This window comes from Micromonas pusilla (genome assembly GCF_000151265.4).
Source record: "Micromonas pusilla CCMP1545 genomic scaffold MICPUCscaffold_10, whole genome shotgun sequence".
Lineage (NCBI taxonomy): Eukaryota > Viridiplantae > Chlorophyta > Mamiellophyceae > Mamiellales > Mamiellaceae > Micromonas > Micromonas pusilla.
In genome coordinates, this window is record NW_003315891.1 from 545,775 (window position 1) to 571,343 (window position 25,569).

General features: G+C 69.0%; 16 protein-coding genes across 16 annotated transcripts in view; 10 read left to right on the forward strand and 6 right to left on the reverse strand.

Moving 5' to 3' along the window:
* The window catches only part of MICPUCDRAFT_62963 (uncharacterized protein), a gene marked incomplete at its 3' end in the record, with an annotated part of 2,170 nt that extends 368 nt beyond the window's left edge, over window positions 1–1,802 (forward strand). The window contains exon 2 of the mRNA XM_003061424.1: window positions 34–1,802. Within this exon, the coding sequence (XP_003061470.1) occupies window positions 34–1,802 (1,769 nt within the window). The remainder of the gene's footprint in view (window positions 1–33) is intronic.
* A 471-nt stretch (window positions 1,803–2,273) lies between these two features.
* MICPUCDRAFT_62964 (uncharacterized protein) lies at window positions 2,274–4,604 on the forward strand (the record flags this gene model as incomplete). The annotated part of the gene is made up of 1 exon (XM_003061425.1): window positions 2,274–4,604. One exon carries the CDS (start codon window positions 2,274–2,276, stop codon window positions 4,602–4,604), a length of 2,331 nt encoding a protein of 776 aa, XP_003061471.1.
* A 739-nt stretch (window positions 4,605–5,343) lies between these two features.
* On the reverse strand, window positions 5,344–6,647 carry MICPUCDRAFT_62965 (uncharacterized protein; the record flags this gene model as incomplete). Its single annotated transcript, XM_003061665.1, has 2 exons — window positions 5,344–5,970; window positions 6,303–6,647. The coding sequence occupies 2 exons, from the start codon at window positions 6,645–6,647 to the stop codon at window positions 5,344–5,346; spliced, it is 972 nt and encodes a 323-aa protein (XP_003061711.1).
* A 371-nt stretch (window positions 6,648–7,018) lies between these two features.
* On the forward strand, window positions 7,019–7,351 carry MICPUCDRAFT_20397 (uncharacterized protein; the record flags this gene model as incomplete). The annotated part of the gene is made up of 1 exon (XM_003061426.1): window positions 7,019–7,351. A coding segment is annotated over one exon (333 nt), but the record flags the coding sequence as incomplete, so codon positions are not given.
* A 209-nt stretch (window positions 7,352–7,560) lies between these two features.
* MICPUCDRAFT_51187 (uncharacterized protein) lies at window positions 7,561–7,974 on the reverse strand (the record flags this gene model as incomplete). Its single annotated transcript, XM_003061666.1, has 1 exon — window positions 7,561–7,974. The coding sequence occupies one exon, from the start codon at window positions 7,972–7,974 to the stop codon at window positions 7,561–7,563; it is 414 nt and encodes a 137-aa protein (XP_003061712.1).
* A 463-nt stretch (window positions 7,975–8,437) lies between these two features.
* Window positions 8,438–10,079, forward strand: MICPUCDRAFT_51188 (uncharacterized protein; the record flags this gene model as incomplete). Its single annotated transcript, XM_003061427.1, has 2 exons — window positions 8,438–8,734; window positions 8,913–10,079. The coding sequence occupies 2 exons, from the start codon at window positions 8,438–8,440 to the stop codon at window positions 10,077–10,079; spliced, it is 1,464 nt and encodes a 487-aa protein (XP_003061473.1).
* A 230-nt stretch (window positions 10,080–10,309) lies between these two features.
* Window positions 10,310–12,001, reverse strand: MICPUCDRAFT_51189 (uncharacterized protein; the record flags this gene model as incomplete). The annotated part of the gene is made up of 1 exon (XM_003061667.1): window positions 10,310–12,001. The coding sequence occupies one exon, from the start codon at window positions 11,999–12,001 to the stop codon at window positions 10,310–10,312; it is 1,692 nt and encodes a 563-aa protein (XP_003061713.1).
* A 123-nt stretch (window positions 12,002–12,124) lies between these two features.
* On the forward strand, window positions 12,125–13,575 carry MICPUCDRAFT_51190 (Aspartate/tyrosine/aromatic aminotransferase). Its single transcript, XM_003061428.1, has one exon. The coding sequence runs from the start codon at window positions 12,134–12,136 to the stop codon at window positions 13,490–13,492; it is 1,359 nt and encodes a 452-aa protein (XP_003061474.1). The 5' UTR covers window positions 12,125–12,133; the 3' UTR covers window positions 13,493–13,575.
* Window positions 13,576–13,700: 125 nt separating this feature from the next.
* Window positions 13,701–15,380, reverse strand: DMC1 (DMC1 DNA recombinase; the record flags this gene model as incomplete). The annotated part of the gene is made up of 4 exons (XM_003061668.1): window positions 13,701–14,331; window positions 14,504–14,607; window positions 14,903–15,082; window positions 15,180–15,380. The coding sequence occupies 4 exons, from the start codon at window positions 15,378–15,380 to the stop codon at window positions 13,701–13,703; spliced, it is 1,116 nt and encodes a 371-aa protein (XP_003061714.1).
* Window positions 15,381–15,568: 188 nt separating this feature from the next.
* On the reverse strand, window positions 15,569–16,569 carry MICPUCDRAFT_35318 (uncharacterized protein; the record flags this gene model as incomplete). Its single annotated transcript, XM_003061669.1, has 2 exons — window positions 16,422–16,569; window positions 15,569–16,246 (listed from the first exon to the last, which is right to left on the reverse strand). The coding sequence occupies exons 1-2, from the start codon at window positions 16,563–16,565 to the stop codon at window positions 15,569–15,571; spliced, it is 822 nt and encodes a 273-aa protein (XP_003061715.1). The 5' UTR covers window positions 16,566–16,569.
* Window positions 16,570–16,698: 129 nt separating this feature from the next.
* On the forward strand, window positions 16,699–17,804 carry MICPUCDRAFT_41643 (mitochondrial carrier family; the record flags this gene model as incomplete). Its single annotated transcript, XM_003061429.1, has 2 exons — window positions 16,699–16,822; window positions 16,966–17,804. The coding sequence occupies 2 exons, from the start codon at window positions 16,699–16,701 to the stop codon at window positions 17,802–17,804; spliced, it is 963 nt and encodes a 320-aa protein (XP_003061475.1).
* Window positions 17,805–18,390: 586 nt separating this feature from the next.
* Window positions 18,391–19,457, forward strand: MICPUCDRAFT_41644 (uncharacterized protein; the record flags this gene model as incomplete). The annotated part of the gene is made up of 2 exons (XM_003061430.1): window positions 18,391–18,423; window positions 18,579–19,457. The coding sequence occupies 2 exons, from the start codon at window positions 18,391–18,393 to the stop codon at window positions 19,455–19,457; spliced, it is 912 nt and encodes a 303-aa protein (XP_003061476.1).
* Window positions 19,458–20,301: 844 nt separating this feature from the next.
* On the forward strand, window positions 20,302–21,147 carry MICPUCDRAFT_20384 (uncharacterized protein; the record flags this gene model as incomplete). The annotated part of the gene is made up of 2 exons (XM_003061431.1): window positions 20,302–20,787; window positions 20,875–21,147. Coding segments are annotated over 2 exons (759 nt in total), but the record flags the coding sequence as incomplete, so codon positions are not given.
* Window positions 21,148–21,327: 180 nt separating this feature from the next.
* MICPUCDRAFT_35319 (uncharacterized protein) lies at window positions 21,328–22,245 on the reverse strand (the record flags this gene model as incomplete). Its single annotated transcript, XM_003061670.1, has 1 exon — window positions 21,328–22,245. One exon carries the CDS (start codon window positions 22,243–22,245, stop codon window positions 21,328–21,330), a length of 918 nt encoding a protein of 305 aa, XP_003061716.1.
* Window positions 22,246–23,322: 1,077 nt separating this feature from the next.
* MICPUCDRAFT_44717 (uncharacterized protein) lies at window positions 23,323–24,844 on the forward strand (the record flags this gene model as incomplete). The annotated part of the gene is made up of 3 exons (XM_003061432.1): window positions 23,323–23,690; window positions 23,875–24,394; window positions 24,578–24,844. 3 exons carry the CDS (start codon window positions 23,323–23,325, stop codon window positions 24,842–24,844), a joined length of 1,155 nt encoding a protein of 384 aa, XP_003061478.1.
* A 212-nt stretch (window positions 24,845–25,056) lies between these two features.
* MICPUCDRAFT_51198 (uncharacterized protein) lies at window positions 25,057–25,515 on the forward strand (the record flags this gene model as incomplete). The annotated part of the gene is made up of 1 exon (XM_003061433.1): window positions 25,057–25,515. The coding sequence occupies one exon, from the start codon at window positions 25,057–25,059 to the stop codon at window positions 25,513–25,515; it is 459 nt and encodes a 152-aa protein (XP_003061479.1).
* Between the last annotated feature and the right edge of the window lie 54 nt (window positions 25,516–25,569).

Genomic DNA, 25,569 nt, shown 5'->3' on the forward strand with positions numbered 1-25,569 from the left:
TCCCCCCCGCCCCCATCGCCCCCCCCCCCCCAGGCGTGGACGTCAACGCGTGCGACGCGATATTCGGCACGCCGCTCGTCGCCGCCGCGCGCGCGGGTCACGCGGCGGTCGCGACCGCGCTGCTGAGGCGACCGGAGCTCCTCCCCGATCGACGCTCGCAGCGCGACACCGCGCTCACCGCGTGCGTCGCGAACGGCCACCTCGAGTGCGCGAAGGCGCTCGTCGCGTCGGGACGATGCGACGTGAACCTCCCGCAGGAGGCGACCGCGTGCGCGTCCGGGCACAAGACGACCGCGGACGATCCGCTGACGATCGCGGCCAAGAGGGGCGATCGCGAGCTGGTCAAGCTCCTCGTCGCGCGCGGCGCGCGCGTCAACGGCGGCGGCGAGGGGACGTGCGACATCCCGCTCACGGCGGCGACGACCGCGGGGCACGTCGACGTCGTGATGGACCTGCTGAACGCGGGCGCGGACGTGAACGGGGTCGCGCGATGGGCCGGAAGGACGGCGCTGGTAGCCGCGGCGGAGAGCGAAGATCCGCGCACGCGGACGCTCGTGGACGTTTTCCTTCGACGCGGCGCGGACGCGAACCACGTCTCGAGCGGGATCGTCGGGAGGAGGCTCGGATACGGCGCGGTGCACGCGGCGGCGGCGCGGATGGACGCGGAGATGGTGCGCGCGCTCGTCAAGGCGGGCGCGGATCCGAATCGCCGAGCGAAAAACACCGACTCGAAAGAGGTGAAATCGAGGCGCGCCAACGCGGCGAAGCAACTGTGGGGCGTGAACACCGCGCCGGATCGGCTGGATAACACGCCGTTACACCTCGCGGTCGCGCTGTACATCAACGAGGCGGCGAAACGGCGCGTGAAGGAGCGCGACGCGCGAGAAGCGGAGGAGAAGAGCGGGGGAGACCCGAGCGACGCGAAAAAGGGGGGAGAAAAAGAAAAAGAAAAGCCTTCTCATCCGCCGCCGAGTAAAGGCGGGGACGACGGCGTGCCCGGCCCGGGCGAGAAACTCGCTCTGGACGTCGTGAAAACCCTGCTCGAGTGCGGCGCGGATCACAACGCGTTCGTCGTGGACTCGACGCCGATGCACATGGCCTCCCTCGGCGGCGCGTGCGACGTCGTCGATTTACTCATGTCCAAGGGCGCGGACGTCGCCGCCGCCGCGCCGGGGTGCACGACGCCGCTGGAAGCGGCGACGAGGTACGCCGCGGACCTCGTCGTGGACGCCAGAGACAGCGCCGCGCACGACGGCGAGCCGGAGGAGTACGACTCCGACGACGCGGACTTGCCCGACCTCATCTCCGGGGAAGAATCCGGCGCGAAAAAAGTCGAACGCCTCGCGAGCATGCTGGCGGCGGAGAAACACTCGGAAAAGGTGAAACTGAAGATGGACCTCACCGTGGACGACGGCACCCCGCCGGGGGCGCGCAGCGTCTCGGAAGAGGGCGTCTGGCTGGCCATGGAGGCGCTGAGGGACGCCGCCGGCCCGCTGCGCGCGGCGCGGCACCTCGCGTCCAAGTGGAAAGCGACGGTGACCACGGCGGCGCTCGTCGGCGCGTGTCGCGCCGGCGACGAGGAGACGACGGCCACGCTGCTCGACGCGGCGAGCAACCTGATCGACGAGCGCGCGAAAAAAGAGGGAGAGGTCGTCGCGGCCGCGGACCGTAGCCCCAGAACCATGGACGAGCTCGTGAAGGGCGTCGCGCGGCACACGACGCCGCTGCACGCCGCCGCGGAGGCGCGTTCTATACGCTGGTCCCCATACGACCGCGTTCGCGTGGTGAACGCCGTTCCTTAAGGACTTTGCCCGGCGCATCTCTCCGCCCACCCCACGCTTTCAATCCCCGCCCTCGATGCCTTTCAACTCCAACTGACGCCTTTCAACTCCACCCCGACATTCGCTTGTATGGAACGACCCTTACAGAGCGGCAACGTCGACGTCGCGAGGATGCTCATCGAGTGGGGCGCGGAGGCGGACTCGCGACGCCCCGGGGACGACGCGACGCCGCTGTTCCTCGCCTCGAGGCACGGGCGACCGGGGATGATCGCGTTTCTGTTCTCCCACGGCGCGGACATCGAGGCGCTGTGTAAGACGGCGGATCGACGCGAAGGCCACGACACGGTGACCCCGCTCGTGGAGGCGGTGATGTCCGATCAAGCCGCCTCCGCCGCGCGTCTCATCGCGCTCGGCGCGGACGTTAAAGCCGAGAAGAGCTGGATGCCGCCTCTGCTCACCGCGACGCTGCGGTCGAACGCGACGATCACGCGGATGCTCTTGGACGAGGGCGCGGACCCGCGCGTGGGCGTCGGCGGGATGACCCCGCTGGGTCTCGCGGTGATGACGCGTCAGTCGGACCTCGTGAAGGCGCTGCTGAGCTGGCGCGGCGGCGACGGGAAGAAACAGAAGAAGCAGCTCCCGCCGGTGGAAGGACTCGGCATGGGCCTCGTCGGCGGCGGCGACGGCGACGAGGGAGGAGACGACAAGAGAGACGACGACGACGGCGACGGCGGCGACGAAAAAGCCATCCCGTGCGACGACGCCTCCGCGATCGCGCCGCCCGGCGACGACAAAAAGGCGTCGGGCGGTAAGAGCAAAAAGACCAAGAAGAAGCAAACGCTACAGAGGGTGGACCCGGACGAGCCCATCGACGCCGCGGTCCTGGACGACGGCGACCCCGACGGCGCCGGGATGTGCCAGTGCCCCGTGTGCCAACGACGCGACAACGCCCAGGCGCCCGGCGGGATGGACGCGTTGGACTGCAACCTCGCGTACGGCGGTGGTTCGGGCGGCTCGAAAAACCCGCTCGCCGCCGCGCTCGGCCCGCTCGACGGGTACGGCGCGGAGCGGCATCTCACCCCGCTCGCCGCCGCCGCCAAGCTCGACGACGCGGAGACGGTGACCGCGCTGCTGCTCGCCGGCGCGGACCCGGAGCGCTCCTCCGGGGGCATGCCGCCGCTCGCGCACGCGTCCGGGAAGGGCTCGTGCGCCGCGGTGGTCGCGCTTCTGGACGGCGGCGCTAAGCTCGAATCCGGCGCGTCGCTGCCGCTCGTCCGCGGCGACCGACGCGTGCTCACGCCGCTCGGCGTCGCCGCGGAGGCGGGCGAGCTCGCCGCCGTTGAGCTCCTCCTCGAGCGCGGCGCGGACCCGAACGGGCCTCCGGGCGCCGGGATGGAGCCGCCGCTGTGCTGCGCGGTGACGGACCCGCCGGACGACGACGACGGCAACCCCGTCGTCGGCGTCGTCAGAGCGCTCATCGCCGCGGGGGCGGATCCGAACGCGTCGAAAGAGGACGCGCAGTCGCCGTACTCGCCGCTCATGGTGGCCGCGGGCGCGGGGTCCGTCGCCGTCGTCAAGGCGCTGCTCGACGGCGGCGCGGACCTGGAGCACGTCGTGCGCGTCACCGTCGGCGACAGCGGCGGGCCGAGAGGCGGGCCGGACCGGAAGTGCCAAATCACCGCGCTGTTGCACGCGGCGTATTGCAACGAGCTCGACGCGGTGCGGTTCTTGTTGCTTCGCGGCGCGAAGCTCTTCTCCGCGGACCGCGAGGCGATGTCGTTGGTGTGCGATCACCTGCGTTCGAAAGCCGCGCACGGCGTCCCGGACGCGGCGGCGACGCTGTCGCTGCTGCGGCATCAGGCGGACGCGGAGGCGGACGAGGAGGATGAAAAGGCGGAGCAGCGTTTGCGGGAGGAGCGCGCGCGAGCGGCGGAGCTCAAGGAGGAGCGGAAGCGGCAGCGGCAGGCGGAGAAGGTGGCCGCGGAGGCGGACGCGGTTCGTAAAAAGTTGGAGGACGAGCAGCGGAAGGCTGCTGAGGAGACCGCGGAGGCGGAGCGCCTCGCCACGCGTCTGAAGAAGCAAGAGGAGTACAAGAAGGAGCAAGAGGCGAGGAAAGCCGCGGCGGCGGCGAAGCGAGCCAAGGAAAAGGAAAAGAAAGCCGCGGCCAAGGCGCTCGCGGAGAAGGAAGCCGAGGAGGAAGCGCGCGCGCAGGCGAACATCCTCCAAGAAGTGCAGGACATGGTCGCGGACCTCGAGGTGAAGCGCAAGGCGGAAAACGCGGAGCGCGAGGCGCGCGAGAAGCTCGAACGCGAGGCTGCCATCAAGGAGGAGGAAGAACGCGAGGCCAAGGAGAAAGCCGCGGAGGCGGCGGAGCTCGAACGGAAGGCGGCGCGGAAGCGCGAAGCCGCGGGGAAACAAGCCAACGTCAAGCCCGCGGCGCCGCTCTCCGCGGCGGCCGCCGCGGCCGCGGCCAAGGCGCACCTCCTCGCGCGCGACGAAGCCGAGGGCTTCGTCGGGCCGCCGACCAAGGTGACCAAGGAGGACGCCGCGGAGGGCGCGAGCTGGGCGCACACCGGCGGGTTCTTCGTGTTTCTGTGCAACGACTCCACGGAGGACGAGTGCTACGAGAGAGCGCTGTTCGGCGCGCCCGCCAAGTTCTGGGACGTCGCCGTCGAGCACGTCAAGCCCGGGACCACGCTCGTTCTGTACAACTTCGCCGCGCGCACGCTCAGCGGGCCGTACGAAGCGCTCGCCGCGCCGGGGTGGAACGAGGTCCCGGAAGGGTGGCAGGGCGGACGAGGCGCGCCGCCCGGACGGAGGTGAGACTGCTTCCCATACGACCCCGTTCGCGTGGTGCACGCCGTTCCTTAAGGACTTTTCCCGTCGTCACTCTTCACTCGCGATTCCCTTTCAACGTTTGACCGGTAAGACGTTCGACTGACCGATCGCTTCACCCACGCAGGCTCATCTCCGCGTTCCCGGTGCAGGTGCCCATCGGGCCGTCGCCGCTGATGGAGGCGGTGACCGCGACGCTGGACGGCGACTTCCGGCCGTCGATGGGCGGGCTGCCGTTGGGGTCCCCGGACGTCGCGCGACGCGATGTCATCGTGACCAAGCTGCGGAACGCCGCCAAGGCGCAGGGCGTGGAGTGTCCGACGGCGGCGGAGCGGAAGCGCGGCAAGGCGCGCGGCGCGACCGGCGCGAGCGCGTCGGGGTCGGCGTCTTCGCGACCCAACGCCGCCGGGGTAAACGCTGTCGTGTCGCCGAAGGGGCAGTGGGCGGCGGCGGCGGCGAACGCTCCCGCGTCCGCGTCCGCGTCCGGCGCCTCGTCCGCGTCTTCGTCGCAGAGCGCGTGGCCCGGGCTCGGCGGCGGCGACGGCGCGTGGGGGGGGCCCGGCGCCGTCTCTGGACCCGTCTCCGGCGGCGGCGGGAACGACGAGTGCCCGATATGCTTCGAGCACATCCCCGAGAGCGTGCGGCAGGAGCTCCCGTGCGGGCACCGCGCGCACCGGATCTGCTTCGAGGCGTGGTTCAAGCGGCTGGAGAGCAACGGCGAGTCGTATCACTGCCCGATGTGCCGCGAGGAGTTTACCGCGAAACCGGCGGCGCCGTCCCCGGCGGCGCCGGCGCGAGCGCCGATGCACGCGCCGCCGCGGTCGCAGCTCGCGCCGCCGCCGCCGCCCGTCGCGGAGGCGGGGGCGGGGGCGGCGTCGCGGAACGCGGGCGGCTCGCCGGCGAAGCCCGCCGTTCCGCCGCCGAGCCCGGCGCCGTCGGCGAAGGGCGGCGGCGGCTCGCCGATCCCCGCGCCCGCGCCCGCGTCGAAGAGGGCGACCGAGAAGGAGAAGAAGAAAGCCGCGAAAGCCGCGGCGGCGGCGGCGGCGAAGGAGAGCGTCATGAAGACGATCCCCGCGCCCGTGCGCAGCCCGGGCGCGTCGCCCGGCGGTGAGGATCGCGGGGGAGCCCCGACGGCGATCGCGCGCGGCCCCGCGTCGACCGGGTCGGCGTCGTCGCCCGCGCGGTCGCTCGCGTCGCCGTCGCCGCCGCCCGGGTTCCGGGGCGCGGCGACGGGACCGGGCGCGATCGGCGGCGGCGGGTTCAACGACTCCGCGTTCGCGTCGCCGGCGAAAACCGACGCCGGCGCGGGAGGAAGATTCGGCGGCGGCGGCGGCGGGTTGGGCGGCGGGTTAGGCGGCGGGTTGGGCCTGGGCGGCGGCGGCGGCGGCGGCGGCGGCTGGGGCGGCTTCGGCTCCGGCGGTCTCGGCGGCGGTCACTCGCAATCGCAGCCGCAGCCGACGAGCGCTGGCGCCGGAGAAGCCGGGGGGTGGAACCCGCTCTTCGGCGGCGGCGGCGGCGGTGGGTTGGCTGGTGGCGGTCTGGGCGGCGCCGCCGGAAACGGCGGCGGCGGCGGCGCCCTCGCCGGCGGGTTATTCGGCGGGCCCGCGTTGTTCGCCGCGCCGGCGGCGAACCCGTACGCCGCGAGAGCCGCGGCGGCGGGTCGACACGCCGGGGGGGCCGCCGCGCCGCCGCCCGGGTACCGCCCGTCGCAGCAGCATCAGCAGCATCAGCATCAGCAGCATCAGCAGCAGACGACGAACGGGTTCGGGCACTTCGGCGGCGCGCCCGGAGCCCCCGGAGCCCCGGGGGGCCCGGGGGCGGAGGACGGCGACGACGCGTCCGCGCCGACGTTTTCGCGAGCGGAGCAGCTCTTCCCGTGGCTGTCGTGAGATACGCGCGAAATGGATAAGAAGGAGGAGGAGGAGGAGGAGGGGGCGGCGCGCGGTGGGCGGCGTCTCCGCGCGGCGGCTCTCGCGAGCGGCGCGCTTTTAACAGAAGGATCAAGATACTCAGACGCTCCGAACCGCTCATCGCGACGCGCCGACTTTTCTTTCTCTCGCTGAGCACGTCCTCGAACGCGACGACGTAGAACGCCGACCTCGCGTTTTCTCTAGCTAGGCGTCACTTCCGAGGCGCGCGGGCGCGTCGACGACCATGGGGGAACTCGCGGACGTCGACGCCGGGTTCGACGCCGTGCTCAACCTCGAGGAGACGCACATCGACGAAGGCTGGGAAGAAGGCCTGCGGTGCGCGTCCGTCCCGTCGTCGCGTCCTCGCCCGCCATCGCCATCGCCATCCGTTCGCGCGCCGCCCTCTCGCGTCTCGACGACCGCCGAATGCGCGCGCGCTCGTCCCCCGCCTGACCCTCTCCCCTCCCGTCCGTCCATCGCGTCGACCGCAGGGAAGGCGAGAGGCTCGGCCGCGTCGACGGCCGCGAGCTCGGGTTCGCGAAGGGCTTCGAGATTGGCCAGGAGATCGGCTTCTACGGCGGATGCCACGCGGTGTGGTCGCGGTGCGTGCGCGAAGATCCGGAATGCTTCAGCGACCGCGCGAAGAAGGGCGTCGAGACGTTCGGCGCGTCGCTCGCGGCGTTCCCTCTGCGCGACCCGCAGGACGTCGCGATACTCGAGACGTTGAACGCGATCAGGGGGAAGTTCAAGGCGATCGTCGCCGCGCTCGGGATGCATCGCGAGTACAACGCGCTCGAGCCCGCCGCGCCGGAGATGAGCTTTTGAGATGAATTAGAATTAGATTCTCGTCGTTCCCGCGGGCGCGGCGTTGTCTCGACGACTGGACAAGACGATAGATGGCCTTCTCTCGCGTCGTCGTATTCACATCCGCGCGTCCAGGCTACTACATAACGTCGTCGCCGCGCGCGTCCTCGCCGCGGCGCCGCAGCGCGTGCTATCGCGCGTATCTACACTATCTACACTCGCCCCCGCCGCTACCCTCGTCCGCGGCTCTTGTTCTTTTTCATGTCCACGGACGTTCGCCGCCTCAGCGCTTCCCTTCGCGCCTCCTCCTCCGCTCCGCTCGCGCGTCGCTCGGGTTTAGGTTCCATGAGCCAGAACCGCGCGTCGCGGAAGAACACCGTGTGCACGACGCCGACGACGACGGACGCGTACACGACGACCATCCCGACGCGCGTCGCGTTCCGTACCCTCTCGCGAACGTCCTCCGGGACGTCGAACGTCCAGTCGAAGAGCGACAGCCCGAGCGCGGTGCCGATGACGAACGCGCCGCTGCCGAAGAGGAGGAGCACGATGAGCGCCTTCTTCGGGGACATCCCTCGGAGGCACACCCAGTGCTCGCCCGCGATGGATATCGCGATGCCGGTCTTCCCGTCCGGGTGGTCCATGGACGACCAGACGCGCGAGAGCCATCGCGAGAGGAGCATGCCGTGCGACGCGTTCGATGGTTCGATCCACGTGCCGCCACCTGTCTGGTCGTGATGAACGCGCTTTCTATCCCGAGCGCGCGCGCGCGTCCGTCCGTCTCGCGCGTCCGCCGCGTTTCGTTCGTTCGCTCGCTCTTCTCGCGATGCCGCGATGCCGCGACCTTCGAGACCGTCGCTCGCGCGACGGAGACGCGACGCGTCCTCGCGCTCGACGCGACCGCGCGCGTCCTTCGCTGTGGCCGTAGCGCGCGCGGTTCTCTCCGGTTTTTGAACGACCCAACGGATTTCCGCTTCCGGCTCGGCGCGCGGTGTGATACGACGGGGAAGTCCCGCCGTCGCGTCACTGGCACGCCGCGCGTCGCCGCGCGTCGCCGCGCGTCGTCGTCGCCGCCGCCGCCGCCGCCCTCGCCGCCGCCTCGCGACGATGTTCGCGAGACGCGCGACGAGGGGCGAGTCCCCCGTCGCGGGCGTCGACGACGACCTCGGCGGCTCCCCGCGGCAGATCGCGAGCGGAGGCCTCGGAGGCGTCCTCGCGGATGAGACGGCTTCTTCGTCGGGTCCGGGTCCGTCGTCGGTCCGCGCCGCTCCTCCCGCGGCGACCGCCTCCCCGGACCGACGGACGCCCCTCAACTTCGTGATATGCGTCGGCGGCGTCATCGCGTCCCTCTCCGCGTACGGCGTCCTCCAAGAGCGCCTCATGACGCAGCCGTACGACGGCGAGGTGCGTTCTATCTCACACTGGTCCCCATACGACCCCGTCGGCGTGGTGAACGCCGTTTCTTAAGGACTTTGTCCGGCGCATCTCTCCGCCCACCCCTCGGTTTCAATACCCGCCCTCGACGCCTTTCAACGCCAACTGACGCCTTTGATGAACTCCACCCCGACGTTCGCTCGCATAGAACGGCCCCGAGACGTTCACGCACAGCGTCTTCCTCGTGCTCGTCAATCGCGTCGCGACTGTCGTCGTCGCGGGTTGCGGGCTCGCGCTCACGGGGGGGTCGTTCGCGGCGGGTTCGCGCCAACTCCTCGTCGCGTACGCGGTCGTCGCGTGCAGCAACTGGACGACGACGGTGTGCCAGTACGAGGTGTTGAAGTACCTCTCGTTCGCGGCGTCGACGCTGACGAAGTGCGCGAAGATCCTTCCCGTGATGGCGTGGGGGCGCGTGGTGTTACGGAAGAGGTACGGCTCCGCCGACGTCGCGGTCGCCGTCGCGGTGACGTTCGGGTGCTTCTTGTTCGCGATGGACCGAGGCGTGCTGAGGACGTCGCCGACCGTCGGCGGCGCGACGAAGAAACACGACGACGCGTTCGCCGCGTTCGACGACGGGAACGGCGGAAAGGGAAACCGCCGCGGCGGCGGCGCGAGAGAAGACGTCGTCGTCAAAGCGGCCGACGCGCACGAGTCCGCGAAGGCGATCGCCAAGGCGCGTCGCGCGAAGACGCGAGCGGCGGCGGCAGCCTCCGCCGCCGCGATCGCCGCGTCCGGCGCGGCGAGCGCGAAAGACGACGAGATGATCGTCACCGGCGCGGTCATCATGCTCGTCTATCTCGCGTGCGACGGGTTCACGTCCACGACGCAGCAGTGGCTGTTCCGCCGGCACGCCACGCCCGTGCTGTCGCAGATTTTTTTCACGACGTGCTTCGCGTGCGTCTTTTCGTTCGCGTGGCTCTCGTCCACGTCGCAGCTCGGCGAGGCGATCGGGTTCGTGACGAGGCACCCGCGGGCGCTGCAGGACGTCTTCGTGTTGGCCGTCTCGGCGTGCGCGGCGCAGTTTGCGATAAATTACACCATCTACTGCTTTGGTGCGGTGACGCTCGCGTCGGTGATGACGTTTCGGCAGTTTCTCGCGGTGGTGCTGTCGTGCTTCGCGTTCGGGACGCCGCTCACGGGCGCGCAGTGGTTCGCGCTCGTGCTCATCCTCGCGCCGGTGATGAAGCGGATAGATTCAGGCGCGATCGGGAGGTACTTCGCGCCGGAGAGCGACGGCGGGGGCACGAAGAGGGAGAAGGACGTCGAGGGAGGAAGGGGGGCGTCTTGGAGCGCTCCCAGGGCTTTCTTTAGATGACGAACGACGACGTAGCGTCCAAACTAAACGCGTCAGTCATGTCGACTGCCGCTGCGCCGCGCGCGCCGCTTTCACCGCGTCCGCCTCCGACGGCGCGCGCGCGAACACCCGACGCGCCGGGTCGAACGTCGCCGCGAGCGCCTGCAGCGGCGGCGGCTTCATCGTGCTCTCGGGAATATCCCGCACGTACGTCACCCTGAGGGCCATTCCATACAAAAACAGTTCACCGGTCAGTTGAAAGGGAGAGCGATCAAATGTTGAAACCGGGCGATGAGTGAAAAACTTTTGTAGAGAACGCACCTGACACCCCCCTCCTCCGCCGCGCGAGACGCGTCGCACGCGTAAAACGAGATTCCCTTCACGCGCGACGCGCCCTCGACGCCGAGGTCAACCTCCCACGTGAAGCAGCAGTCGTCCTTCCCGTCGGAGATGCGGTCCGGGACGAACGTCAGGCCGGGGATGTCGAACTCCTCGAGGAACGTCCCCACCGCGTCCGCGCCCGCGAACGGGAGCGCGAAATTCAGATCCTCGTAGACGACGTCTTCGTCGAAGAATCGCAGCGCCTCCCTCCGGAAGTCCTTCGAGCCCTGGACCTCGAGCCACAGGTACGCGACGAGGTCCGACGCGGTCGCCGGCGTCCGCGCGAGCGCGAGGTCCCCGGGCGGCGTCGCCGGCGGCTTCGCGACGGCTTTCAGGAGCTCCGCGGTGGCGCCGCCGGGCTTCAGAATCGGCTCCGCGATTTCCCGGACGTAGACGATCCGTCCCTCGTCGTCCACCTCCACGAACGTCGTCCCTCGCAGCCCGCGTCCGCCGCTATCTCCGTCGCCGCGACGACTCCGGTGCCACGTGAACCCGCCGGAGACGGACCCGAGCGCGCGACGCTCGACGACGAGCGACACGCCCGCGGCGGCGTCCGCGGCGAAACGCGCGGAGAGACGCTTGCGCACCGCCGCCCTCCCGACGATCGGATCGCTCGAGTGGGAGAGGTCCTCCCACGCGACGGCGTCCGCGCACGCGGCGACGATCTCCTCGGGGTTCCATCCGACGCCGCCGTCGTCCCTCCACAGGCGGGAGATGAGCGCGCCCGCGTCCGGCTCGCCGTCCGCCGCGGGGATCTGCGCGGGAAGCGAAGCGACCGCCGCCGCGCCGCCGCCGCCGCCGCCGCCGTCCGACGGCGGCAGCCCTTTCCCGCTCAGCACACACACGATGAAGTACTGGATCAGACCCGGTGGCCCGGTGAAGTTCGTGAGCAGCAGCGAGGGCCCCAGCAGCGGCACCCCGCGCGCCGTCGCGTCGAGCCACATCCACCGCCCGACGAATAAATCCCACGCGAGCACGTGCGCCCACTCCTCGGTGACGAAGTTTGGGTTTTCTAGCATCGACTGGAAGCCGACCAGCGGTCCGGTCACGGAGCCGTCCGCCCACGACCACGGCGGTATGGACGGGTCGAACACCGCGCCGAACTTGGCCGCCTCCTCCAGCGCGCCGGGCTGCGTGAATCCGACGCCGTCGACGAAGACGTGGATGCCCGTCGCTATTAAGACGGGCACCCACGATCCCATGACGACGCGCGTGACGACGCTCTCCGGGGCGAGGATCATCAAGAGCCAGAACGCCTGCGGCGTGAACGTCGCGAGGTTGAACGACGCGACGATGCTGGGGAGCACCTCCGCGGCGTTCGCGGCGTCGGGGATCGCGAGCGTCGTCGCCGCGGACGCCAGCGTCGCGACGGAGGCGACGGCCGTCGCGGTGCTCGCGCTCGCGGACGACGACGCCGACGTTTCGCGGTGGCCGCGCGACGACGCGACGGGCGCGACGACGCGCGCGACGACGCGCGCGGCGCGCGACGCGCGGCCGCGCGCGCGAGAGACGCGCGCGAAGACGCCGAGACCGCGCGCGGAGAGCAGCGTCGGGAGGGCCATCGTGCCGGCCGTGACGCCGTGCGGTCGCGTATGCGCGACGTCATCGTTTTCTGTTTATTCCTCCGAGACGGCACCTCGCCTCGCGAACGCCTCGTCATCACACCGCATCGCCCGTCTCCTTCGCCACGCGCGATGGCAACGACGCGCGCGGCGCCGCCGCCCTCCCTCGCTCGTCGTCATCGCGCCCTCCGCGACGACCACCTCGCGCGCGCGCGCCCCTCGTCGTCGACGTCGACGCTCGGACGCCGCCGCGATCGCGCCGTCTCCGCGACTACGCGCGCGTACGTCCCCACCGATCGCGTCTCGGAGCTGCAGTCCGAGGGCGCGTACGCGGTCCTCGCCGCCGCGCAAGCGCTCGAGCGCGAGGGTCGCGACATCGTCCACCTCGAGATCGGCCAGCCCGGGTTCCCGACGCCGTCGCACGTCGCGCGCGCGGGGATCGACGCGATCGACGCGGGGAAGACAAAGTACAGCTCCCCGGACGGCATTCCGACGCTCAAGGAGTCCATCGCTCGGTACGTCTCGCGGACGCGCGGTCTCGACGACGACGCCGTCTCCCCGGACGAGGTCGTCGTCGGCCCGGGCGCGAAGCCCGGGCTGTTCTTCCCCGCGCTCGCGGTGATCTCCCCGGGGGACGAGGTGATGTACCCGGACCCCGGGTTTCCGACGTACAAGGCGATGATTCAAGTCGCGGGGGGGGTCCCGGTGCCGGTGCCGCTCCGCGCGGACGGCGCGTCGTTCGACATGGACGCGTTCAGGGCGAAGATGAGCCCCAAGACGAAGCTCGTGGTCCTGAACTCGCCCGCGAACCCGACGGGCGGGGTGATGCCCGCGGAGGACGTCGAAGCGGTCGCGGCGGCGGCGAAGGAAAACGACGCGTGGGTGCTCAGCGACGAGATCTACAGCCGGCTCGTGTACGGCGACGGGGAGGACGACACGGGTAACGCTACGGCGTCGAGCGTTTTCAACATCCCCGGGATGCGAGACCGGACGATACTCGTCGACGGCTTCAGCAAGACGTACTGCATGACCGGGTGGCGGTTGGGGTGGGCGGTGATGCCCGCGGCGCTGGCGAAAAAAGTCGAGCTCCTCCTCGTGCACTCCGTGGGGTGCACGGCGACGTTCACGCAAGAGGCGGGGATCGCCGCGCTGGAGGGGCCGCAAGACGGCGTCCTCGAGATGGTGGACGAGTATCGGCGACGCAGAGATTTCGTCGTCGGCGCGCTGAACGAGATTCCCGGGGTGGAGTGCCCCACCCCGGCTGGGGCGTTTTACGCGTTTCCCGACGTGAGCGCGTTCGGGAAGAGTTCGAAGGAAATCGCGGACCTGCTCCTCGCCGAGGGCGGCGTCGCGGTGCTGCCCGGGACGGATTTCGGCGCGAACGGCGAGGGAAAGATTCGGTTGAGCTACGTCGGGGACATGGAGACTCTGCGCGAGGGGTGCGCGAGGATCGCGGCGACGCTCGGGAAGCTCGAGATCGAGCGTTCGTGAAGGTGCGACGTGATGGTAGTATTACATAAACCGTCGTCGGTGTATAATCAGCCTGTTAATGTAAGGTGAAGTAGACATAATTGAAGGCGGCGTGCGTGCGTGCGTGCGTGCGTGCGTGCGTGCGTGCGTGCGTGCGTGCGTGAAAGAAACAAAGGCCGCGGCGGGATCGAAACCGCGCCGGCGTCCGTCCGAGGCGCGTCAGCTCAGCTCACGCGTCCGCGGCGACGACGCCGCCGTCCGTGATCGTGAACTCCGCGTCCGCCTCCTTCAAGTTCGGCGCGTCCACGACCTTCAGGATCCTGTTGTCCCCCCTTCCTTTGCGGACGCTGAGGCGGATCGTGGACGCGTGCGCGAGGACGTGGCCGCCGATCGCTTTCTTCGGGTCCATCCCCGCGAAGGACATCCCGCTCGGGTCCGCCTGGACCTGGTTCGTGTACACGACCGCGATGTTGAACTCGTCCGCGATTTTCTGGAGCTTCGAGCAGAACTGCCCGAGCTTCTGCTGGCGCTCGGAGAGCTCGCCGCGTCCGGTGAAGTCCACGCGGAAGTGCGCCATGATGCTGTCGATGATCAGGAGCTTGAACGGTTCCTCGGAGAACCTCGCGGCGAGCGCGACGAGGCAGTTCGTCATCATCTCGTGCGTGAACGTCTTCGCGACGAGGATGTTATCCAGCACCGCCTCCGCGTCGAGGTTGAACCGTTCCGCGATCTTCTCGATGCGATCGGGGCGGAACGTGCCCTCCGTGTCGATCCAGGCGACTTTCGCGCAGCCGCCGCCTTCGTTCAACGGGAGCTGCGTCGTGACCGCGAGGGTGTGGCAGATCTGCGTCTTGCCAGTCCTGCGCGCGTGGGATCACGTGCGACGAGCGAGGAGTACGATTAGTTCGATCTCGCGCGCGTGAGATGGCGAACGCACGAGAGATGCGCGTCGAGTGCGGGGTAGAGAGTCCGCGCGGCGGCGTGTTTTTTTCGACGCGCGCGCACAGCTGTGCGCGCGCGGCGCGTGCGTACCTCCACTCGCCGTAGATCTCGGTCAGGCAGCGCGTGGGGAAGCCGCCTTTCAGTACGTTGTCGATCGTTTCCGCGCCGCTCGTGATGTTGACGTTGTCCTTGCGCTGCGGGAGGATGACGAGGAGGGAGGAGAGTCAGTGCATAGCCCGCGCTGGGGTGCCAAGTTGGAGAACGCGTCGGAGGGACTCGTCCGTGGTCTCCCACGCGAGCGACCTGACACACATGTCCGCGCCGACGTTGTCGTTCGGCTTGGGCGCGTCGCCGTGAGGGGAGTGCGGGGAGGACGTGGGCGAGGACGGCGAGCGCGGCGGCGGCGGCGGCGACGACGGCGACGGCCCCCCGGACGGCGGCGGCGGGGCCCCGGACGACGCCCCGTCGAGCGAGAGGAAAAACGCGCACCGAGAGCTGCAGCTCCTTCGCGGTTTGGAACCCGCCCGCGGCGCCCGGGCCGAGGAGCTTCCCCGCGGCTTCGATCATCTTGTCAACTTTCGCGTCGGACATGCCTTTGATCTCGATGAGGAACTTCTTCGGGACCGTGATGACGGACTTGACGGTGGCGTACCCCGCCTCCTTGACTTTCTGCGCGTTGACGGAAAAAAAGTCGTTGAGCGGCGGAAGGAGGACGCGCGCGCGAGGGAAGGGGAAGGGGAAGGAGCGAGAGAACGCGCGCGCGCACCTTGATGTCCGTCGCGGAGACGCCGCATGACTGCATCTCGTCGATGAGGATGAAGCACTGCGGGAGCTGCTCCGCCTCCTCGTACGCTTCCTGCTCCGCGGCTCCGGCCGGGGCGTCGACGAGGCCGGGCGCGGCGTTCTGCTGCGACTGCGTCGCCGCGAGGCCTTCGTCGCGGTGAAGGGCTTCCATGACGGCGGCCATCGTGTTCGTGCGGGAGGGAGGTGAGCGAGAGCGCGGGGCGAGAGAGGGCGAGACGGCGCGCGATACGGCGCGCGCGTGCGGCGAGGGCGAGGGAGTGGGGTGCCCGGAAAGAAACTCGAAACTCAAGTCAACTTCTCAAGAGCGCACAGCTGTGTCCGATATACAACCGATACGAGCTACGCTCGCGCTCACATCGCCTTCTTAAGCTCCTTCACCATCAAGTCTACGAAGTTATCGTTACTCACGAGCTTATACATCGCCGCCCGGACGCTCTCGCGGTTCAACCCACCGCCGCCGCCGCCGCTCGCCGCCGCCGGCGAGTCTGGCGCCGCCGCCGACGTCGCGACGGGCGCGGGCGTCGCCGTTTTCTCCCGCCGCGGCTTCGCCACCACGGACGCGACCGGCGGCTCCGCCATCGGCGCGGGCGCCGCGCCGCCGTACCCAGGCGGCGCGCCTCCTCCCTGACCGAGCGTCCCCGCGAAGAGCGCGGCGACGTTATCGCTCTGCGCGGGCGCGGGCGCGGGCGCCGCCGCCGCCGCGGGCGCGCCGCCGATGCCCAGCCGGTGCAGCGTCGCCGCCGTGTCGTCGACGCTCGAGACGCCCGCGGGCTCTCTCGCGAACGCGGTCGTGATCTGATCGAACAGCGCGCTCATGGCGTCGCACTCCTCCTGGCGGTAGAACCATATCCCGTTCACCTCGCTCTCGCTCCTGTACAGCAGGTACGGCGGAGAGAGCTCGAACTCGAACTCGCCGAGGAGGTTTTCTCGGCAGTTTTCCGTGCTCAGTCGGTTGAGGACGACGAACTGGAACGACGGCACGGCGCGTCGTCGGACGACGAACAGCGTCCCCTCCACGTTCTTGCGGCTCTGCGCGACGACGGGCGAGGTGTGTGTGTGTGTGGGGGGGGGGTCGGTGGTGGGCGAAGACGCGGGCGGACGATGGAAAGGAATCGGTCGATCGCTCGCGCGCGGAGGTGCCCGTTCGATCGCGTGGGAAAAGAAAAGGGCGCGTCGTCGTCGCCGTCGCCGCGCGGGCGCGCACCCACGCCTTCGCGTCGAGATCGAACCCGTACAGCGTCACGTGCGACGCGCTGCCGAGGATCTCCTCCACGTCCGGGTCATCCTTCTGCAGGACCTTGAGGTTCGCCAGGACGGACTGGTCCACGAGCGGCTTCTTGGGCGGCATCGCGCGCGCGTCTTTGACGATCGCGCGACTCCGCGCTCGCACTCGACTCGTCGTCGGTCGGTGCGGTCGGTCCGACCCGCCGCTGCAGAGGACCTTTCGAGCGCGGTGGCAGTCCACCCCGCGCGCGAGCGGGATGCTCAAGCCCGAGGAGGTCGCCTCCGGCGCCTTCGCCGGGCTCGTCGGGACCGTGCTCGGGTACCCCCTCGACGTCGTGAAGAGCCGCATGCAGACGAACGCGGGAGCGCGCGCGGGGTTCGGTGCGCGGACGACCCGATGAATGCGTTTCCTCGCCATCCGTCCGCGCGTCCGTCCCGTCGTCTTTTATCCTCTCCGCGCTCGCCTCGCGTCGACATGCCCCTCGCTCACGCCCGCAATCCGCCCACTCTTCGTCGTATCGCAGGTCGCACGCTCGCGCACCTGGTGCGAACGGACGGCCCGGTCGGGATGTACCGCGGCGTCGGACCGCCCATCGCCATGATGGTGCTGATGAACGGCGTCAACTTCCCCGCGTTTTATCACTTCAAACGCGTCGTCGGCGGGCCCCAGGGATTGCACGACTCTAGTAGAGAAGTCGGCTGGGGCACGACGCACGGCTCCGTCGATCCAACCGTGATCCTCGCGGGCGCGCTCGTGGGGCCGATCTGCGCGATCGTCGGCACGCCGTTCGAGCTCGTGAAGCTTCAGATGCAGCTCGACGGCGGCGGCGACGGGATGCGCGCGAAGAGAGCGTATAAAAACTCCGCCGAGTGCGCGAGGACGCTGTGGCGAAAGTACGGCCCGCGGGTCTTCTACCTCGGGTACGGCGTGAACACCGTGCGCGAGTGTGTCTTCAACGGCGTCTTCTTCAGCACGTTCGAGCACATCAACCACGGGATTCGCAGGGACGTGTTGGGCGCGGGAAGCGACTCCGTCGCCGTCGCGCTCGCCGGCGGCGTCGCCGGCACCGTCGGCTGGTTCGCGAACTTACCGCTGGACTGCGTCAAGTCCGGGATACAAGGGCAGCGGCTGGGTTCACCCGCGCCGGGGGAGTGGCGCGTGCGGAACTACGCCAAGGTGGGGTTTCTGGAGGCGGCCGCGGAGGTGCGCGCGCGGCCCGGCGGGTGGATCAACTTTTTCAGCGGCGCCGCGCCGAGCGCGGCGCGGTCGGTGCTCGTGTCCGGGTCTCGGTTCGCGGCGTACGCGTTCATGCTCGAGCGGTTGGGGGGCGGGGGGGTGGGGGGGATACCGTTGGGGGAGTGATGGTGATCGATCGTTCGCGAGCGACGCGTAGGCGTCGCTGTAGGATAGCGCGTAGACGGAGGCGACGGCGACGACCCGAGCTCGGGTCTGGTGACTGGTATCGACCGCCTCGGTTTTTGCCCGTTGTTGCAGAGACGCGCTCGTCCAATCACCCGCGAGAACGCGCGGTGCAAAAAAAGTCGAGTCGAGCGATTAACTCGTCGATTAGACCGTCGCGCTCAAATACCAAAATTTTTCGGCGTTTCGCGAAAAACTCGTTGGCACACCGCGCGAGAACGACGAGGGCGCGCGCACTTCAACCCGCGCGAGCGCCGCGTCTTCGCGCGCACGCTTCGCGTCGTACTCACCGAGTCTCTCGCTCGCGGAAGCGCGCCGCTTGTTTCAGAGACTCAGGCGCGGCGTCGTTCACGAGCGCGAGCGCTCATCCAAAAGGAAAAAGCGACGTCGTCTTATTCCTCGACCTCGACGAAGAACGCGTCTCGGTCGTCCTCGCCGTCGCTTCCTTCGCTTCACGCGAACGCGCGTCGTCTGAGCCTCGTCCGCGCGCGAGGCACGAGACCGCCGCCGCCGTCGCGTCTCTCTCGCCATGGATCAGGCGCGTCGCCCGCCGCGCGCGCGCGTTCGTCGATCTTCTCGTCTTCCCACACATCCATCTTTTTGCTTCTTCGTCGTCGGTCGTTTTTCTTTCCAAAAAGAATCCAATCCATCGTCGTTCAAACCGCCGCCGACGCCGACGCGCCCCCACCCCCATCCCCCCATCCGTCCATCCTCCAGGCCGTGCGCGACGTGTGCACGTCCAACGGCGAATCCCCGGAAGAGGTGACGTCGCTCACGCTCGACTCCATGTGCGCGTCCACGTCCGTGACCGGCCTCGACGCGTGCGTCGCGCTCGAGGAGCTGTCGCTCATCGGCTGCGGCGTCGCGACGCTCGAGGGCTTCCCGGACCTGCCCAAGCTCACGAAGCTCTTCCTCAACGACAACCGCATCGCGGGCGGTCTGGAGCACCTCGCGTGCTTAAAGACGCTCAAGGAGCTCGGCGTCGGCGGGAACAGGATCGCGTCTCTGGACGAGCTCAAGCCCATCGCGTCGCTGCCGCTGACGTCGCTGGATCTCGCCGGGTGCCCGTGCGCGGACGACTCGGCGGAGTACCGCGCTGACGTGTACGACATGTTCCCGAGCCTCGTGTATCTGGACGGCATGGACGCGGACGGGGAGGAGAAGCTCATGGAGTCGGACGAGGACGACGACGAGGAGGAGGATGAGGATGAGGAGGACGATTTCGACGACGACGACGCCGAGGACGGACTCGACGACGAAGACGAAGACGACGAAGACGAAGACGAGGACGAAGAAGTCGTCATCTCCGACGACGACGACGACGACGACGACGACGCGGCCGCCGCCGCGGAGGACGGCGGCGGCGGCGACGACGACGACGACGAAGAGGAGTCGGACGACGACGACGACGAAGACGACGACGACGAAGACGAGCTCGGCACCGCGCACCTCCTCGGCACGACGACGGACGACCTCGAGGAGGGCGACGACTTCGAGGCGGACGAGGACCCGGAGAGCGAGGACTTCGACGACGAGGAGGAGGAGGACGACGACGACGAGGACGCGGGCGCCGCGAAGAAGGCGCGCGTGGAGTGAGCGATCTCTCGCCGGTCGGGAGGGACGCGGCGAGAGAGAGAGAGAGAGAGAGAGAGAAACGAGAGAGGGACGCCGCGCGACGGTCCGGACGACGGGCGGCGCGACGGTTGTAACGCGAGAGAGCGGTTGAACGCGAACGAAGACGCGCGCCGATCGTCCTGTCGTTCGCACCTTAGGGTTCGCGCGATCGCGTCCCCCGTCACAACCGCCCGCGCGTCGCACCCTTCGCGCGCGCGCGCCCGCCGTTCGTCGAACGATGTCCGGCCGTCTCGCGGACCAGACGATGCGGCTCATCGCGACGACGACGCGCGGCGTCGCCGTCGCCGCCGCCGGTCGCGGCGTCGCGTCGAGCGCGCGATCGGCGGGGCTGGCGGGATCGATCGTCGAGCGACGCGCGGCGCCGACGTTCGCGCGCGCGTGGGACCGCGGCATCGCGCGAGCGAGCGCCGCGGCGACGTCCGGGACGGACAGCGCGACGCGCGGCGTCGCGACGCGAGGGAGGTGGCGTCGATCGGTGGACCGACGGCGCGGGTTCGCCGCCGCCGCGGGGGACGACGCGAAGGATGGCGACGACGCGTCGACGGATCCCTCGCTCAGCGCGGCCGCGGCGGGATCGAAGGACGAGGACGGCGACGCGAGGGAGGGCGAAGAGGGCGACGACGACGACGACGACGACGACGGGGATGACGAAGAAGGCGACGACGACGACGAGGGCGACGACGACGACGACGACGAAGAGGGCGACGAAGACGACGACGACGACGAAGACGACGACGACGAAGCGTTCGGCGTGCTCGCGCGATTCCGCAACGAGAAGATACCCGCGGACCAAGGCCTCGGCGCGGACAAGACGCTCCCGGTGTTCACCATCGACGGCACCCCCACGGGCGAGACCCTCATCCTCCCCGGGCGGCACTTCGATCAACCCCTGCGCGTGGACCTCGTGCACAGGGTCGTCCACTGGCAGCGGAACAAGGCGCGAAAGGGACGGAAAAAAACCAAGACGCGAGGAGAGGTCAGCGGCACGACGAGGAAAGCGCGGCCGCAGAAGGGCGGCGGCCGCGCGCGCGTGGGCAGCCTGCGCGCGCCGCAGATGCGCGGCGGCGGCGTCGCGCACGGCCCGGTCGTGCGATCCTACGAGACGGCGTTGAACAAGCGCGTGCGGCGCGCGGGGTTAAAAGTCGCGCTCAGCGCGAAGCTCGCGGAGGGCCGCGTGATGCTCGTGCGCAGCACGCACGACGGCGTGGAGCCGAAGACGAAGTGGCTGGACGAACGGTTAGATAAGCTGCTGGGGAACCAGTCCCTCGCGGCGGGGGAGAGGAGCCACTCCGTGTTGATCGCGGAGGTGACGCCGACGGAGGCGGAGGGCGCATTGGAGGCGCGGCGGAAAGATCTCCGAACGGGGCGACCGGCGCAGACGTGGATCTCAAACGCGAAGCGCGCGTCGCGGAACATGCCGTACGTGCACGTGATGCATCAGAGAGGGCTCAACGTGTACGACATTCTGCGGTACCGGTCGCTCGCGATGACGCCCGACGCGCTGCGAGAGCTCGTGCGGCGGTTGGACGCGCCGCTCAAGCCGGGGAGGATGACGAGGGAGGATCGGCTCGTCGTTGACGAAGACGCGGACCCGCTCGCGCCGCCGGCTCCGGAGGCGCGGGACCCTGGGGTCGAGCTGCCCGCGGCGTAGAGCGCAGAACGACGCGCCGGGCGGCGGCGAGACGAGGCGCGAGAGGACGCGCGCGAGGCAAGGCGGGGTTCGTTCGTTCGTTCGCTGAGTCGAGCGCGGCGTCGTCGCGCGCGAGTGAACGCTTCGTCGTCGTATTATATTACGGGATCAGATCATCACGTCGTTCAGTCGTTTCGGTCGTCACCACTGAAGAAACATCTCCTTCGTGTACCCCAGCTTCTCGAACGCGGGGAGGACCGCGTATTTCATCATCGGCGGCGGCCCGCACAACAAAATCTGCGTGTCCGGCCCCGGCGGCGGCATGTGCTCTTTGATCATCTCCGCGGTGACGAACCCCGTGCTCCCCGTCCACCCTTTCCTCTTCGCCTTGTCGATCGTGTAGTGCGCGACGAAGTTCTCGTGATCCCTCTCGCACGCGTCCAGCTCGTCCTTGAGCAAGATGTCGTCCTCGGTCTGGTTCGCGAACAGCAGCGACAGCTTCGTCGCGTCGCCCGGCTGGTCCCTAAACGCCGCGCGCATCACCTGCAGCATCGGCGTTATCCCCGTCCCGCCCGCGATCATGCCGACGCGTCTCGCGCGCCGTAGCTCGTGCCCGCCGCCCTGCGACTTGAGGCGCTTGATGGCGAAGACGCCGCGGCCGCGGTACTCGAACCGGCCTTTCGGGCCTTGGAAATCCATCGTGTCCCCAACCTTCAGCGCGTGCATGCGCTGCGACACCTTCCCGCCGTCCGGGAACTTGTCGCACTTGAAGTAAACCTTGATCACAAAGTCGACGCGCCCGCGGTCGACGTCGCTGGACGTCGGCGTGTACGGCCGCGATTGCTCCTTCCCGTCGTCGTCGATGTACGACAGCGCGACGTGCTGCCCGATCGGGAGGCCGAGGACGTGTTCCGGCGACGGCAGCGCGAACCGGAACAGGTACGTGTCGTGCGACAGCTCCGTCTTGGACTCGAGTCTGAGCGCGACCTTCTTCGTCGGGTTCTTCGCGTCCAGCGTCGTCTTTCGTCGTGTTCGAGCGGATCCGAAGACGAAGTCGAGGAGGACGATCGTCAGCGCGACCGCGGCGGCGACGGTGAGGACGAACGCCTCGACGTCCATGCCGTCGGGGAGCCCGAGCGTTCGCGCGGTGACTTTCATGATGGACGGAGAAGGCGGCGGACGCGTCGTCGTCGTCGCGGTCGCGCGCGTCGTCGCGTCGAGCGGTGCGCTTGACGGTCTGTCGATCGATCGCGTCGACGTGTTCGAGCGGCGGATATCAGAGATCGAACGCGTGGCGGGGCGAGTTCGGGCGGCGGGCGGATTTGGTCGAGCTTGAAACCGGCGCGAGGGGTCGAGCTTGAAACCGGGGCGGCTTTCGGCGTCGGTCGAGTTGACCGGGTCGCACAGGGAAAAAGTGACTGCGATATAATGCTTGAATTCGCCCAATCAAGCATCACCGTTTGTTCGCGGATCAGACGGGCTCACCTAATAACCATGTCTCGTTGGTGTAGTTGGTTATCACGTTCGCCTCACACGCGAAAGGTCGCCAGTTCGAACCTGGCATGAGACAGAATCGTTTTTTTGCATTTTCTTGCGCGGGGCCATCGTCCACATGATATGAGGAACCTCTCCACAAATTTTCAGGTCAATCGGAGCTGTTTTGAGGCGGTGGCGGTCGCTCAACGACGAGCTGGTGCATGTTGTGTTTTGGAAAAAAAAGTTGCTGAACAGAAAAGCGAAAAAGGTCCATCCAGCGGTAGATGCCCCGCCCACTCTGCTCCGCGCCCCCCACCCCCCCCCATCGCAGCGATGGCCGCGGTCGCGGCGACGTCCTCCGCGGCGGCGGCGCTCCGATGCGCCGTCGCGTCCACGTCCGGACGGCGGCGACGCGCCGCCGGGGACGCGACGCCGTCGGCGAGGTTCGGACGATGTCGACGACGATTTTTCGCGCTCCTCCGGGAGAGCGACGACGACGATCCTCCGCCGCCGGGACGACGCGCGGCGTCCGGCGCCGCCGCGGAAGCGGCGTCCTCGGACGAAGAAGCCGACGCGCCGTTCGCGGTGCTCGCGAACGCGACGCCGCTCGCGACGACGCCGAAGGACCACGACGACGACGACGCGACGTCCCCCGCGCCGACGACGCCGTTCGTCGCGACCGCGGACGTGCTGCGATTCTGCGAGCCGGACGCGCGCCCGATGAAAGTCGCCGTACTCCTCAGCGGCGGCGTCGACAGCAGCGTCGCGCTGACGCTCCTCCAGGCCGCGGGCCACGACGTCACCGCGTTCTACCTCCAGATATGGTTCCAAGAGGACTTCCGGAACTACTGGGACCAGTGCCCGTGGGAAGACGACCTATCGGAGGCGCGCGCGGTGTGCGATTTGCTGCGCGTGCCGCTGGAGGTGGTGCCGCTCACGCGACCGTACTGGGACCTCGTCGTGTCGCACAGCGTTGAGGAGATATCGCGCGGGCGCACGCCGAACCCGGACATGCTGTGCAACAGCAGGGTGAAGTTCGGCGCGTTCAGGGAGTGGCTCGCGGAGACGCACCCGGGGAGGTTCGCGAGGTGCGTTCTATACACTGGTTCCCATACCACCGCGTTGGCGTGGTGAACGCCGATCCTTAAGGACTTTGCCCGGCGGATCTCTCCGCCCACCCCTCGCTTTCAATCCCCGCCCGCGTTGCCTTTCAAATCCAACTGACGCCTTTCAACTCCACCCCGACATCGCAATGTATGGAACGACCCTTAGGGTCGCGTCGGGGCACTACGCCGCGTTGGAGCGGCCGGGCGGACCTTTCGGCGGCGCCGGCGACGACGCCGACGCCGACGGTAAGGTGAAGCTCGTGATGTCCGGGGACGCGCACAAGGACCAGACGTACTTCCTCGCCGCGCTGTCTCAGGCGCAGCTCGAGGGTTTATCGTTCCCGATCGGCGGCTTACCGAAGGCGGAGATTCGAGACATCGCGCGAAGGGCGGGGCTGCCCAACGCGAACCGAAAAGACTCGCAAGGGATCTGCTTCCTCGGGAAGGTCAAGTTCAGCGAGTTCGTCGCGGAGCACCTGGGGGAGAGGCCCGGGAAGATCGTGGAGATCGAGACCGGGCTGGAGATTGGGGAACACAGAGGATTCTGGTTCCACACGATCGGCCAGCGGAGCGGGCTGGGGCTCAGCGGCGGACCGTGGTACGTCTGCGGGAAAGACGCGAAGAGGAACATCGTGTTCATCACGAAGGATTACTACGCGGGGGATAAAGAGCGGCGCGCGTTTCGAGTCTGCGAGTTTAACTGGATATCCGGCGAAGCGCCGGCGAAGAGCGCGCGCGGGTACGCGCTCGGGTTCGGCGACGACGCCGACGACGCCGACGCGAACGACGGAGACGGCGACGACGACGACGACGCCGCGGACGACGGCGGCGCGTCCGAGGCGCACGTCGCCGCGGCGTCGATATCCGAGCTGTACTGCAAAGTCCGCCACGGCGAGCGGCGGTATCGATGCACGCTCAAGTTCGACCCCGACGGCGAGGGCGGGAGGGTCGTCCTCGACGCGAACGACCAAGGCCTCGCCGCCGGACAGTTCGCGGTGTTTTACGACGGCCGAGAGTGCCTCGGCAGCGGCGTCATCGCGGAGCGCGCCGCGCCGATCGACGTGAAGGTCTTGGTCGACCCGAAGAGCGCGGCGAAGCGGCGCAGCAGCGACAACAGCGCGCCGCCGGCGCGATAGACGAGACGGTAGGTCGTTTTTTATGATGAGTCATGATCAGACGAGAGCGACGCGCGCGCGTCGCGAGAACGAATCCAGACTCGTCTCCGCTTTATTCCAGCTCGTCCGGTGCCTGAAAATATCATAAGCGCGGCCGCCGAACGAAATTTCCGCATTCCGAGCCGGCCGCCGCCCCGCCGCCTGCGGGTGGTACCGCGGTCGTCGCCTCGAGGATGGCGTCCGCGTTCGAGCGCCCGAGCCCCGACGTCCTCGCGTCGAGATCGCAGCGGTTCAAGGCGGAGGCGAAGATCGTTCGGAGCCTCCCCGCGCCGAAGAAGGTGATGGCGTGGACCGGGGGGAAGGTCACGAGCAACAAGGGCGAGGCGCTCGCGAAGTTCCTCGCGAGGAAGGCGGAACTCGGCGAGCGCGTGGATCCGAAGCTGTTGAAAAACGCGGTGAGAGCGACCGCGGAGGCGGCGCAAGTCGCGGTGGACCCGGAGGCGCCGCCGTCGCCGACGGACGCGGACGCGCGAAGGAAGAAGAAGGCGGCGAGATCGGCGGCGAAGGCGGCGAAGAAGATGCTCAAGGTGGAGAAGAAGGCGCTGAAGAGAGCGTCCAAAGAGCTGAGCAAGGCGGCTAAGAAGAACCTGAAGCGGTCGCAGAAGCGCGCGGAGAAGAAGAACGCGCTCTGACGGACGGATGTCGACGAGTGGATGGAAGTACGTCAACGCGCGTCGCGCGTGTCA